Source organism: Eptesicus fuscus, unplaced genomic scaffold (genome assembly GCF_027574615.1).
Source record: "Eptesicus fuscus isolate TK198812 unplaced genomic scaffold, DD_ASM_mEF_20220401 scaffold_69, whole genome shotgun sequence".
NCBI lineage: Eukaryota > Metazoa > Chordata > Mammalia > Chiroptera > Vespertilionidae > Eptesicus > Eptesicus fuscus.
In genome coordinates this window covers 137,892-150,488 of record NW_026557633.1, presented here as the reverse complement: position 1 = coordinate 150,488, position 12,597 = coordinate 137,892, and the positions used below count along the sequence as shown (strand labels likewise).

Sequence of the window (12,597 nt, the reverse complement as noted above, 5' to 3'; positions counted from 1 at the left end):
GCCGCCTGCCCTGGCCACCAGGGGCCCCGTGGGTCTTGCATACCCATGGCCGTCCCAGCTCTCCGCGAGGCGGCCGCAGGCGGTGGAGACCGGGTCGCAGACGGTGGAGACCCGGCCGCAGGCGGTGGAGACCGGGTCGCAGACCAGGTGGGTTCCCGCTCAGCGGGAGCTCGCGGCCGCCTCTCCTCTCCCACTCCCGCCGCGTGGTCACCGTGAGAGCCATCGGGAGCCGTGGGAAGCAGGTGGCCAGCGGCTGGGCCTGGAGGGTGGGGGGTCGGGGAGGACACGGTTTGGGGGGTCGGGAGTGAGGCTGGAATGGGTTCAGGGGCCGAGCGAGGAGGGCGGCCCAGGCTGCTCCCGTCCCCCGCACGGCAGGCGAGGCCCCTGCACCCAGGCGATACGGGAGGGTGCGGAGGCGGAGCGGCGTGGAAGGACCACCCCCGGGCCCCAGGCCCCCGCCAGGCCCGCACAGACCTCTGGGAGCACCAGCCCGGCCCCAGGTCACAGCCTGGCTCCAGACCCACAGCCCCGGCAGGCGGGGAGCTGCTCACAGGTGAGGAGGCAGGTGCGCTACCTCCCGCTGGTGGGACTGGGGGGCGTTCACCTCCATCACCTCCCACCGGTCCCCCCTTTAGACTCCAGGGCAGGAACGGCCGCCGGGAGCTGGGTGGGTTCAGAGGGTCCCTCCCCTCCCCCGCGAGCCCCCCCCCCCCGCAGCGAGGTGACACCCCACAGAAGCCGGGCGGGCTCGCACGTCATCAGTGACTTTATTGCGGGGCAGATGCTGGTGAGTTGCTTCCACGCGCTTCTCAGAGCGCGCATCTCCGCCCCCCCCCCCTCCTGGGTGGCAGACCAAGGAGCCCGCTGCCAGGCCCCTCCCTGCCCCCCAATCTGTCCCGGCGAGGGGGAGGGGGTCAAGACCCAAGGGGCCGCCTCGCTGCCCGCCCCCCCCAAAGGGTGGGTGCGCGAGGAAGGGAGGGGGCAGGGGACAATGAGGAGGCCCCTTTCACGGGGTGGGGCGCGCCGGGGGTCAGGAAGGGTGGGCGGAGGGGAGATCTGATTGCCTCGACTTCACTGCCCTTTGCAAACTGGGACAAAACTCGGAGGAAAAACACACGCTACTTTGAACTCAGGGAAAAAATAAAGTCCGCTCGGAACGGCCGCTCTCCCGGCCCAACCGCGGGCAGCCCCGCCCCTCGCATCCTCCGCCCCAGCCTCCGGGGAAAGCGGGGTTTGGGGGGGGGGGGGGGCGGAAACAGCTGGGCAGGACCCGAGAACGTTGGGGCACCGGGCGGTTCAGTCCGGGGAGGAGCGAGGCGGGGGACGAGCGGCTCCTGGCGGCTACCCCAGCGGCCACGGCGGGAAGGGCCCCCCGCCCTCGGGGCCCGGCGCCCCGGTGGCTCCTGCTGCCGCCGCCGCTGCTGCTGCCGCCGCCGCCGCCGCCGCCGCCCGGCCGTGGATGCGCTGGTGGCGCAGCAGGTGCTCGCGGCGGCCGAAGCCCTTGCCGCACTGCCAGCAGGCGAAGGGGCGCGCGCCCGAGTGCGTCTTGCGGTGGCGCACCAGGTGCTCCCGCCAGTAGAAGGTCTTGCCGCACTCGCAGCAGGCGTGCGGCCTCTCGCGGGCCGGCAGCGGGCGCAGCGCGGGCCCGGGACACGCGGGGCCGCCGGGGTGCGTGCCGCGGTGGCGCCGCAGGTGCTCCTTGCGCCGGAAGGCCTTGCCGCACTCGGGGCAGGCGTGCGGCTTCTCGGCCGAGTGGCTCTGCCGGTGGCGCAGCAGGTGCGCCGGCTTCAGGGACGTCTTGCCGCACTCGGGGCAGGACACGGTGCCCGCGGCGGCGGCCAGGAGGGCGGGCAGGTCGGGCGCGGGCAGGGCCGGCGGGGCCAGCGGGGGGCTGCCCGGCTCCTGCTTGTAGGGGCGCGGGGCCTGGGCGTCCCCGGCGGCCGGCTCCTCAGCCCCTGGGACCGCGTCTCCTGCCGGGCAAAGGCGCAGTCAGGCGGCGCTGGGGAAGGGGGTCCTCATTCATTCATCCCTGCGGCTCCCACAGCGGCGCCTGCTGCCGTCAGTGCGCTACACAGACGTGCAAATGGGTGTGCGGGTGTGTGAGGGGGGGCGGGGGAGGGGGAGTGGTACAGGTCACAGAAGAGACGTGGAAGGGCGAACCGAGGGATTAGATGCAAGAATTGAGGAGAAAATGGGGAGATAAATGAAGACATGCGAGGGGATGGATGGATGGGTGTTAGATGAATGGATCGGTGAATGGACGGATGATTGGTGGGTAGGTGGGTGGATGGAGAATGGGCAGGTGGGTGGATGGATTGATGATAGGTAGATGGAGGATAGACAGATGGGTGGCTGGATAGGTGGGTGGATGGACGGATGATGGAGAGGTAGGTGGGTGGATGCATGGACTGATGGTAGGTAGATGGATGGGTAGGTGGGTGGATGGAGGGATGACGGATGCGCAGGTGGGTGGATGGATGGACTGATGGTAGGCAGATGGAGGGTAGACCGATGGGTGGATGGAGGGATGATGGAAGGACAGGTGGGTGGATAGATAGGGATGATGGGTGGATAGATGGGTGAATGGATAGGTGGGGATGGAGGAATGATGGGTGGATGGGTAGGTGGGTGGATGGACAGATGGTAGGTAGATGGAGGTAGACAGATGAGTGGCTGGATAGGTGGGTGGGTGGGTGGATGGATGGGTGGTAGGTGGGTGGATGGATGGACTGATGGTAGGTAGACAGGTGGGTGGATGGATAGATGGATGGGTAGGTGGGTGGGTGGGTGTATGGATGGGAAGGTAGGTGGGTGGATGGATGGACTGATGGTAGGTAGACAGGTGGGTGGATGGATAGATGATGGATGGGTAGGTGGGTGGATGGGTGGTCCCTGTCCTGTGACCCTCCCCACCCTCCCCGGGTCCTCCCTGCTCTGGCCTCCATCCTGCTGCCTCCACTTTCGCCCTTGAGATGACCCTCAAGCTGCTGTTAGGACACAGCCCTCTCCCGGCACCGGGATAGCGTTCTGCTGTGCTGGCCGTCCAGGTCTGCCTCCATCGCCCCTTCTCCACAGGTTCACCTGACCTCCCTTCCTCACCGTCACGCGTGTGACCAGGATGGGCGGCTCCAGTCCCAGCCCCACGGCGGGCTCGTGTGCCAGGTCTGGGCTCTCGGGACGGGTGCTGCCCCGCTGGCCACGGCGCCCAGGTCGGGGAGAACATGACTCAGGTGGAGCCGATGAGACATGATGCGGGGACTCTGTGCAACCAGCTGAGGGTGTGGGCACAAAGGCCCGGGTCAGACTGCCTGGTGCCACCCCCGCTTTGCCAGCACCTGCTCTCGGTGAGTTACCCGTGTCTGCATGCGTGTCTGCAGCTACAGAATGTGGGCACCTGAGCGCATCTCTGGGGCTGTGGTGGGATTTCACCTCGCGGGCCAGAACCACGCCTGGGCATGTCGCCGGCGGGCGCTCTTGTCCAGCCCCCTCACCCCCCCCCTTTGCCCTCCTGGGCGGGGCCATCGCTTCATCTCTAGCCCCAGGGCCCAGCGCAGGGTCTGGGGCCTACAGCAAGGCGGCCAGGGACACCCACTGAGAAACGATGAGGGGCGGGCGGGGGAAAACTGTGGTGCGGGAGGGCCGGCCGCTCACCTAGAGCCATCATCCCACCGTCTTCCTTCTGGAGGCCGACCCCGGAGCCGTCCGCCCCGTCCCGAGGGGCCCGCATCGCCGGTCCCTGAAACGAGACACCACATTCTGAGGTGAGACGCCTGAGAGATGGCCTGGATTTTTCGCCCCTTCTCCCCCCCCCACTTCACCTTCCACCACTCACGAGTCCCATCGCCAGCTCTGAGGCAAGCCGGCTGCCCTGCTGGGGGATGCTCGCTCGGCCACCCCATGTGAGACCCGTGAGGGCGACCCCTCGCATCCCCCAGCCCCAGCTTTCAGGGGACAACAGCCTCAGGCGACATCTTAGCTGCCACCACCTGAGACGTGGAGCCAGACCCGTCACAAGATCCCAACCCTCAGAGATTGCGTAGGATGCTACGTTTATTTTTAAACCAGAGTTTGGGGCGACCTGTTACACAGCAACAGCTGACCGATACACCTGCTCTGAATAGTGAGCTAGCTGCTACTGCTGCTTTTTTTTTTTTAATGGAAGGGAGAGGGAGAGACAGAAACATCAGTGATGAGAGAGAACCACTGACCGGGCTGCCTCCTGCACGCCCTCCACTGGGGGCAGAGTCTGCAACCCGGGAATCAAACCGTGACCTCCAGGCTCAACCACTGAGCCCCACCGGCCAGGCTGCCTTAGCTTCTCACTGCCCTTTGCAAACTGTGACAAAATGGGGTGTCTGCCTCCCATAGTCTAACCCGAGCCCCCAACCCCGGCTTCTGCTCACACAGCTCCAGTCCACTCTGCCCTTTCTCTGCCAGAGACCAGGGTGAGTGGCTGCACACAAAATTAGTTTGTTGGCCCTTTAAGAGGGTGGCTGCATTCCCGGCCACCTCTCGCTGGCAGACGGCAACCCCGCTGCTTTTCACAGCCAGCTGTTACCTGGGCACCAGGCTCCGGCCTGGTGCTCTGGGTTGGGGAGCCCAGCCTGGAGTTTCGACCCCCGAGGTTTCAGTGGTCACCCCCCACGGCGGAGCTATCCCCCCAGCACGTCAGCCGCCGTCTGTGGGGGCCCGGGCAGCCCTGTGCGCCTCTGCACCTCCTGCCAGCCCCTAGGCCAGGGGTTCTCAGCCTTCCTCACGCCGCGGCCCTTTAACACAGCTCCTCATGCTGTGGTGACCCCCAGCCATAACATTACGTGCGCTGCTAGTTCATAACTGTCATTTTGCCACTGTTATGAATCGTAATGGAAATATCTGATACGCAGGATGTCTTAGGCCAGTGGTCGGCAAACTCATTAGCCAACAGAGCCAAATGTCAACAGTACAGCAATTGAAATGTCTTTTGAGAGCCACATTTTTTAAACTTAAACTATATAGGTAGGTACATTGTTATTAACTTAATTAGGGTCCTCCTAAGCTGGCCTTTGCTAAAAACTCAAGGGGCCAAAGAGCCACATGTGGCTCGTGAGCCGCAGTTTGCTGACCACTGTCTTAGGCGATCCCCCAAAGGGGTCGCGACCCACAGGTTGAGAACCGCTGCTCTATGCGGTCTCCGCTTTCCGTCCTCGGCTGTCAGGGTTCTGTCCAGCGAGTCGTCAGGCGATTACCCAGGGTGTTTTTTCTATTATTTTGGCTGTAATTCCAGTTTGGTCCTGGGAGCGTGTCCATGTAGCTTCCACGTACTCTGCCGCCAGTTTGTAGTTCCTCCGAGCGTGCTTCCCAACAGGTGTAGTGTGGCCTCACAGACGTAAAGTAAATGCGCGCATTCGCAGCACAGAATCCAGTGAGTTTCAACATACGCTGAGTGGCCAGATGATGATGATCTCCGAACGCATAATTATCTGACCACTCAGTGTCTATCCTATAGAATAAAAGGCTAATAGGCAAACTGTCCCCTCGACCAGTTCGACCAGCAGGCAGGCCGGCAAGACCCCACCCATGCACGAAGTCATGCACCAGGCCTCTAATACACACACACACACACACACACACACACACACACACACACACCCCGAGTGGCCAGGTAATTATGCGTTCAGAGATCATCATCATCTGGCCACTCAGTGTGTGTGTCGGCTCAAGAAACCACCTCGCAGCCGAGGTGGGGAGCACATCCAGGGCCCCGAAGCCCGTGCACAGGCATCGCCTCCCCATCTCCGGCCTGCAGTCACCGATGCGATTTCCGCCCCCCCAGAGCGGACTTCCTGTCCCGGAACGTTACGTCACGCGCTTCTGGGGTCCGGTTTCAATATAATTCTTTGGCCGTGAGGATACCGGCCTATGGCTTCTTCTCTTGTACCGTCTTCGGTTTTGGTATTGGGGTGATGCTGGCCCCACAGAATGGGTGGGAAACGGTCCCTCCTCCCTCCTCACGTTTGGGAAGAGTCCGTGTGGAGTTGATGTCTTTTCTCCCCGACTTCCCCGATGCAGTCGCCTGGATGGAGGCCTGGTGCCCCCAATGCCGGGGGGCAGGCCTGTCCAGGCACAGGGAGGTGGCAGCCGAGGGGACTGGGTGCGAGCGGGGCCCCCCCTCACCCCCCAGCCGCCGCCGCGCTCACCCAGAGCTCCTCCAGCAGGGCCAGCGCCTCCTCGCCGCTCTGGGGCCGCCGGCTGCACACCCAGGCCTGGATGTCGGCGGGGAAGGCGCTCAGGAACTGCTCCAGCACCAGCAGCTCCAGCATCTGCTCCTTGGTGCGCACCTCGGGCTGCAGCCAGTCCCGGCACAGCGCGCGCAGCAGGCCCAGCGCCTCCCGGGGGCCCGGCGCGTCGCCCAGGTGGAAGTGGCGGAAGCGGTGCCACGGCGAGTCCAGGACCAGGACCTCGGTGGCCTGGCCCTCCTGCTTCACGGGCTGGGGGGACGGGGTCTCCATGGGGCCGTGAGCCCTGGACGGGGCGGGGCGGACAACAGCACCTGCGGGAGGGACATCGGCATGGTGAGAGCGCAGCCCGGCTCCGCCAGGACCCTCGGCCACCGCCCGCCGCGGGGGACGGGAGCAGGGGTGCAGGTGCGCACCCCAGCGTCCCCCCTTAGGAGCAGAGTGACTTGGAACTGCCTCTCTGTGCCTCAGTTCTCCCCCACCCCCCATTAAACAAAGTGCTGTCCTGGACAAGGTGGCTCAATGGGTAGGGCATCGTCCCATGAACCCAAAGGCTACCGGTTTGATCCCCGGTCAGGGCACATACAATAAGCCATCAGTGGCCCTGGCCAGTGTTGCTCAGTGGATAGAGCATCAGCCTGCGGACTGAAGGGCCCCGGGTTCGATTCTGGTCAAGGGCACATGCCGGCCATGTGGGCTTGATCCCCAGTGGGGGGCGTGCAGGAGGCAGCCGAGCAATTATTCTCTCTCATCACTGATGTTTCTCTCTCTCTCCCTCTCCCTTCCTCTCTGAAATCAATACAAATATATTTTTAAAAAAAGAAGCAATCAATGAATACACAAATAAATGGAACAATAAATGGATGTTTCTCTCTCAAATCCATCAATAAAAATGAATTTTAAAAAGTAATGCACGCTCTGGCTGGTTTGGCTCAGTGGAGAGAGCGTCAGCCTGCAGACTGAAAGGTCCCAGGTTCGATTCCAGTCAAGGGCATGTACCTTGGTTGTGGGCACATCCCCAGTGGGGGGTGTGCAGGAGGCAGCTGAATCAGTGTCTCTCTCATCGATGTTTCTAACTCTATCCCTATCCCTTCCTCTCTGTAAAAAAAATCAATAAAATATATTTTTTAAAAAACAAAGAAAGTAACGCAGGCGGTAAGAGATCAACCGAAGGACTTGTATGCATGCATATAAGCACAACCAATGGACGCAAGACACTGGGGGGTGAGGGCATGTATGGGAGTGGGGTGGGAGGGACAATGGGGAGATATGGACACATGTAATACCTTAATCAATAAAAAAAAGAAAAGAAAAGAAAGGAACGCAGGCTGGATTAATTAAATGGCTCAGAGACAGGCGCTGGAGCGGGGCTGCCTGGCTCCAACGTTCCGCTCTGCCACTGGCCCGCTGTGTGACCTGGGACACACGACTTGCCCTCTCTGTTCTCCACCTGGAACAGAAGACTAGTGACGGCTCCTTCCCCACGGGCAGCTCTGCGTCAGCCCAGGGAACACCTGTCTCCTCCCGGGGGCTAACAGCCACACGTGTGGCCTTGGGCTGGGTAATGCCGTGCTGTGGCCGCTACCCTTCGCCATAGGAAACGCTGAACTTCGCCCTGGCCGGGATGGCTCAGTGGACAGAGCGCCGGCCTGCGGAGTGAAGGGTCCCGGGTTCGATTCTGGTCAAGGGCATGTACCTTGGTTGCAGGCTCCTCCCTGGCCTGGGCCCTGCGTGCAGGAGGCAACCAATAGATGTGTTTCTCTCACATCGATGTTTCTCGCTCTTTCCTTCTCCCACTCTCTCTAAAAAAAAAAAAAAGCCGAAACTGGTTTGGCTCAGTGGATAGAGCGTCGGTCTGCGGACTCAAGGGTCCCAGGTTCGATTCCGGTCAAGGGCATGTACCTTGGTTGCGGGCACATCCCCAGTAGGAGGTGTGCAAGAGGCAGCTGATCGATGTTTCTCTCTCATCGGTGTTTCTAACTCTCTATCCCTCTCTCTTCCTCTCTGTAAAAAATCAATAAAATATATTAAAAAAAAAAAAGCAATGGAAAAATATCTCGGGGTGAGGATTAAAACAAAACAAAACAAAACAAAACATACCGCTAGCCCTGGCTGGTGTGGCTCAGTGGATAGAGCACCAGCCTGCGGACTGAAGGGTCCCGGGTTTGATTCCGGCCAAGGGCACCTGCTGGGGTTGCAGGCTTGAACCCCAGTAGGGGGCATGCAGGAGGCAGCCGACGGATGATTTTCTCTCATCCTTGATGTTTCTCTCTCTCCCTTCCTCTCTGACATCAATAAAGAAATATATTTAAAAACAACAACATACTGTTCTTAACGTCATCCCAATAAATCCAATAAACCCTACCTCTGGCCCCAACCCTAGCCCCGACCCTGACCCTAAAAATAAATAAATTCGATAAAAACTTAAAAGAAAAAGAAAATGCTGACCTTCTCTCCTCCACTAGGTGCCAGTAGTGCCTCCCCAGTTCTGACAACCAAACGTGTCTAAGACATTGCCCTGGCCCCGGGACAAAGGTTACTCAGAGCACAAGCCCCGCCCCGCCCCCCCCGCCCCGCCCCCGCCCCGCCAGGTGTCCCTGAACTAGGTACACCGGCCTCCTTTCCCGGGTCTAAAATCACACAGACCTAAGAGCTGCAGTGAAAGTTCAAGCGTTTCTCCCAATACTCCACGGTTGTGGGTTCGATCCCCGGTCAGGGCACATACCAGAATCAACCAACGGCCCTGGCCGGTGTGGCTCAGTGGACAGAGTGTCGGCCTGTGGACCAAAGGGTCCCGGGTTCGATTCCGGTCAAGGGCACATACCTTGGTTGCAGGCTCTTCCCCGGCCAGGCTCGTGCAGGAGGCAGCCAATGGGTGTGTTCCTCTCACATCGATGTGTCGCTCTGTTTCCCTCTCTCTTCTAGTCCCTAAGAATCAACGGGAAAATATCCTCAGGTGAGCAACAACAAACATCAACCACTGAGTGCAGAAATCAAAGGAACCGCAAATCAGTATTTCTCTCTTTCCCTCCCTCTCTCTAAAAATCAATCAATAAAAGTGTTAGTGCCGAAACCGGTGTGGCTCAGTGGATAGAGCATTGGCCTGCGGACTGAAAGGTCCCAGGTTTGATTCCGGTCAAGGGCATGTACCTTGGTTGCGGGCACATCCCCAGTGTGTGTGGGTGGGGGGGTGCAGGAGGCAGCTGATCGATGTTTCTCTCTCATCTGATGTTTCTAACTCTCTATCCCTCTCTCTTCCTCTCTGTAAAAAATCAATAAAATATATATATTTTTTAAAAAGTGTTAGCCCCAGCCAGTTTGGCTCAGTGGATAGAGCATCAGCCTGCAGACTGAAAGGTCCCGGGTTCAATTCCGGTCAAGGGCACATGTCCAGGTTGGGGGCTCGATCCCAGTGGGGCGCGTGCAGGAGGCAGCCAATCAGTGATTCTCTCATCATTGATGTTGCTCTCCCTCTCCCTCTCCCTTCCTCTCTGATTAAAAACATAATTACATTTTTTAAATTTTATTAAAAAATAAACAATTTTAAATTAGATGCATGTGCTTGTTTTGTTAATAGCTGCACCCCCTCCCCCTTACACTCCCTTCCCCACAACTCACAAAGTCTCAGTAACATAAGTCACTAACTGGCCAAGGACTTGCTTCGCCCACGGGCTCTCCTCAGCACCTCCGTTCCTTACAACCTGAATTATTTTTTAACTTATAGTTACTAATTTGAAAGAGGAGAGAGGGAGAGAGGGGGAGAGAGAGAGAGAGAGAGAAACATCGATTTGTGCCACTTATGGGTGCATTCATTGGTTGATTCTTTTTTAAAAATATCTATTTTTATTGATTTCAGAGAGGAAGAAGGAAGGAGAGGGAGAGGGGGAGAGAAACATCAATGATGAGAGAATCATGGATCAGCTGCCTCCTGCACGCCCCCTACTGGGGATGAGCCAGCAACTGGGATATGTGTTTTGACCTGGAATGGAACCCGGGACCCTTCGGTCCACAGGCCGACGCTCTACCCACTGAGCCACACCAGCCAGGGCCGTTGGTTGATTCTAGCATGTGCCCTGGCCTGGGATGGAACCCCCAACCTCGGTGTAATCAAGGCCGCCAGGCCAGGGCCCCACAAGCACCTACATGCATTTGAAATCGAGCTGCAAATGGGAACAGGCATTGGAATAAGAAGTAGGCGGGCCCGCCTGGCTCCGTGGGTGAGCACTGACCTCTGAACCAGGAGGTCATGGTGCGATTCCCGGTCAGGGCTCCATCCCCCAGTGCGGGGCGTGCAGGAGGCAGCCGATCAACGATCCTCTCTCATCCTGATGTTCCTACTTCTCTCTCCCCCTCCCTTCCTCCCTGAAATCAATGCAAAAAATAAATAAATAAATAAAAATATATACATACACACACACACATACACACATATTTAAAAGTAAAGACATAAATAAAAGACAGTGGTTGGAGGCTGGGGGGGAGGGGAAACGGGAGGAGGGGAAACGGGGGGGGAGGGGGCGGCCTCGGGTGATAAGAGCAGCAAGCTGAGGGAGGAGGTGGGGCGGGACACACTCCTCCTCAAGAGAGAATCCCAGAAATTGTCGGGAACCCCACAACTTCTCCAAGGGCGTGGAAAGCGCGCGCGAAAGGGCCCACCTGCACCCCGTCTGGGGGGGGGTCATGACCTCCCCCTAAAGCCCTTCTCCAAACCTTTCCCACGGGTCCCAGTCTCGTCCCTAGGGCCCCGCCCCTCCCCCAGCCGGGCCCCCTCCCCCTGCCCTCGCCCCACTTCCAAGGCCCTCCCCAACTCCACTCCCTCCATTTCCAACTCTTTTCTGCGACCCCCCCCACTTACCAACCCTCCCCCTCCCGCTCGCTCCCCCCTCCCCCTCCCTCACCCCCACCGCGACCCCCTTTTTATCCCCTCCCCACAACGCTCCCTCCCTCCCTTCACCGGCCCCCAGCACCCCCCCACCCCAAGGCTCCAACCACCTCCCCCCAATCCCTCCCTCATAGTCCCCTCACTCACCTTACTCTCCCAGGCGAGGCCCCCCCAAGCCCCTCACCTCCTCGCACATGCGCACAAAGCTCACCGGGACTCCATGCCCCGGCAGGCCTTGCGCCAAACTCTTCCGTCCTCCCCTCCCCCTACCACTGCCGGGGACCTAGTGGTCCGTTCCGCCTGACGAACCGCCCCCAGCCCCACGGACCTCGCCGGCACTACATTTCCCAGGGAGCCGCGCGGCAAGAGAGGCTTCCCATTGGCTCTCTCCTTGGTGACCCGTGCACGTCCGTCCCCCGAATGGCTCCGCCAGCGCCAGAAATACACTTCCCAAGATGCACCGAGGGCTACCAGCCGGCCTATTGGCCGTCACAAATACGGCCTCGCCCAGCGCGCCAGGCTCTCGGACTACATTTCCCAGAATGCAGACAGGGCTTCCCATTGGGTCGCGCGCCGACGCCGAGCGTGCGCAGACGTGCGGACGGGGAGGAGGTGGGGGGACCCGCGGAGTGCCGAGGGAGGGAGGAGGAGGGACCGTGGTGGCGTCGTCGTGGAGACCGGAGGAGGCGGGACGCCGCCGGGCACTTGGGAAATGGGGCCCTTGGGTCCGAGGAACGGGCCGAGGAAGAAGGAGGAGGGGCCTGGCCCGAACCTCCGCGCCAATCCCGGCAAGCTGGGTGGGTCTCCTTGACAACGGGTCGCCTCTCACCCCTCCCCCGCCCGGCGGAACGAACCAGGTCCCCGGTCCTGGCGGGGTCCGGACGTGACCCGGGCGCCCTGGCTCGGCTATGTCCGCGCGAACCGGATACACAGCCTCGGTTTCCCCTCTGTGAATCGGGGAGGGTACCTCCTGCCACACTCCCGACGTGCCCCCATCGGACACGGCGACTGCCTCAGTTTCCCCATCTCAGAAATGGGGAGAAGAAGATTCCAAACCAACGAACAGCAGGCTGCGTGGGGCGATTGGGGGCGACCGGGCCAGTGGGGGTTGGGGAGCAGTGAGGGGTGACCAGACCAACAGGGAGGCAGTGAGGGGCGACCGGCATTGGGGGCAGTTGGGGGCGACTAGGCTGGCAGGCAGGTGAGCAGTTAGGAGCCAGTGGTTCCAGATTGTGAGAGGGATGTCCGACTTCTGGTTTAGGCCCAATCCCCAGGATCAGGCCTAAGCCAGCAGTTGGACATCCCCAGAGGGGTCCTGGATTGGAGAGGGTGCAGGCTGGGCTGAGGGGACCCCCTCCCTGCACGAATTTGATGCACCGGGCCGCTAGTAAAAATATATTTTAAATAAAGTAAAACAACAAAGAAGAAACCACAAAGTGATTCCCCAGTAATTCTAGTCCCCACCTGGCACCATATATAAAGTTAATACAATATTATTAT

The 12,597-nt window shown here is 60.3% G+C and overlaps 1 protein-coding gene across 7 annotated transcripts; it reads right to left on the bottom strand.

Annotated features, from left to right (window-relative positions):
- Window positions 1-750: 750 nt before the first annotated feature.
- ZNF444 (zinc finger protein 444) lies at window positions 751-11,419 on the bottom strand. 7 transcript variants are annotated; one of them, XM_054713496.1, is made up of 6 exons: window positions 11,245-11,419; window positions 10,445-10,577; window positions 9,040-9,143; window positions 6,177-6,529; window positions 3,652-3,736; window positions 751-1,970 (listed from the first exon to the last, which is right to left on the bottom strand). In XM_054713496.1, exons 4-6 carry the CDS (start codon window positions 6,486-6,488, stop codon window positions 1,342-1,344), a joined length of 1,026 nt encoding a protein of 341 aa, XP_054569471.1. In that variant the 5' UTR covers window positions 6,489-6,529; window positions 9,040-9,143; window positions 10,445-10,577; window positions 11,245-11,419; the 3' UTR covers window positions 751-1,341. The 7 variants fall into 7 exon arrangements, with proteins under 7 accessions (XP_054569471.1, XP_054569468.1, XP_054569469.1 ...); XM_054713493.1 differs by lacking the exon at window positions 9,040-9,143; XM_054713494.1 differs by lacking the exon at window positions 10,445-10,577.
- Between the last annotated feature and the right edge of the window lie 1,178 nt (window positions 11,420-12,597).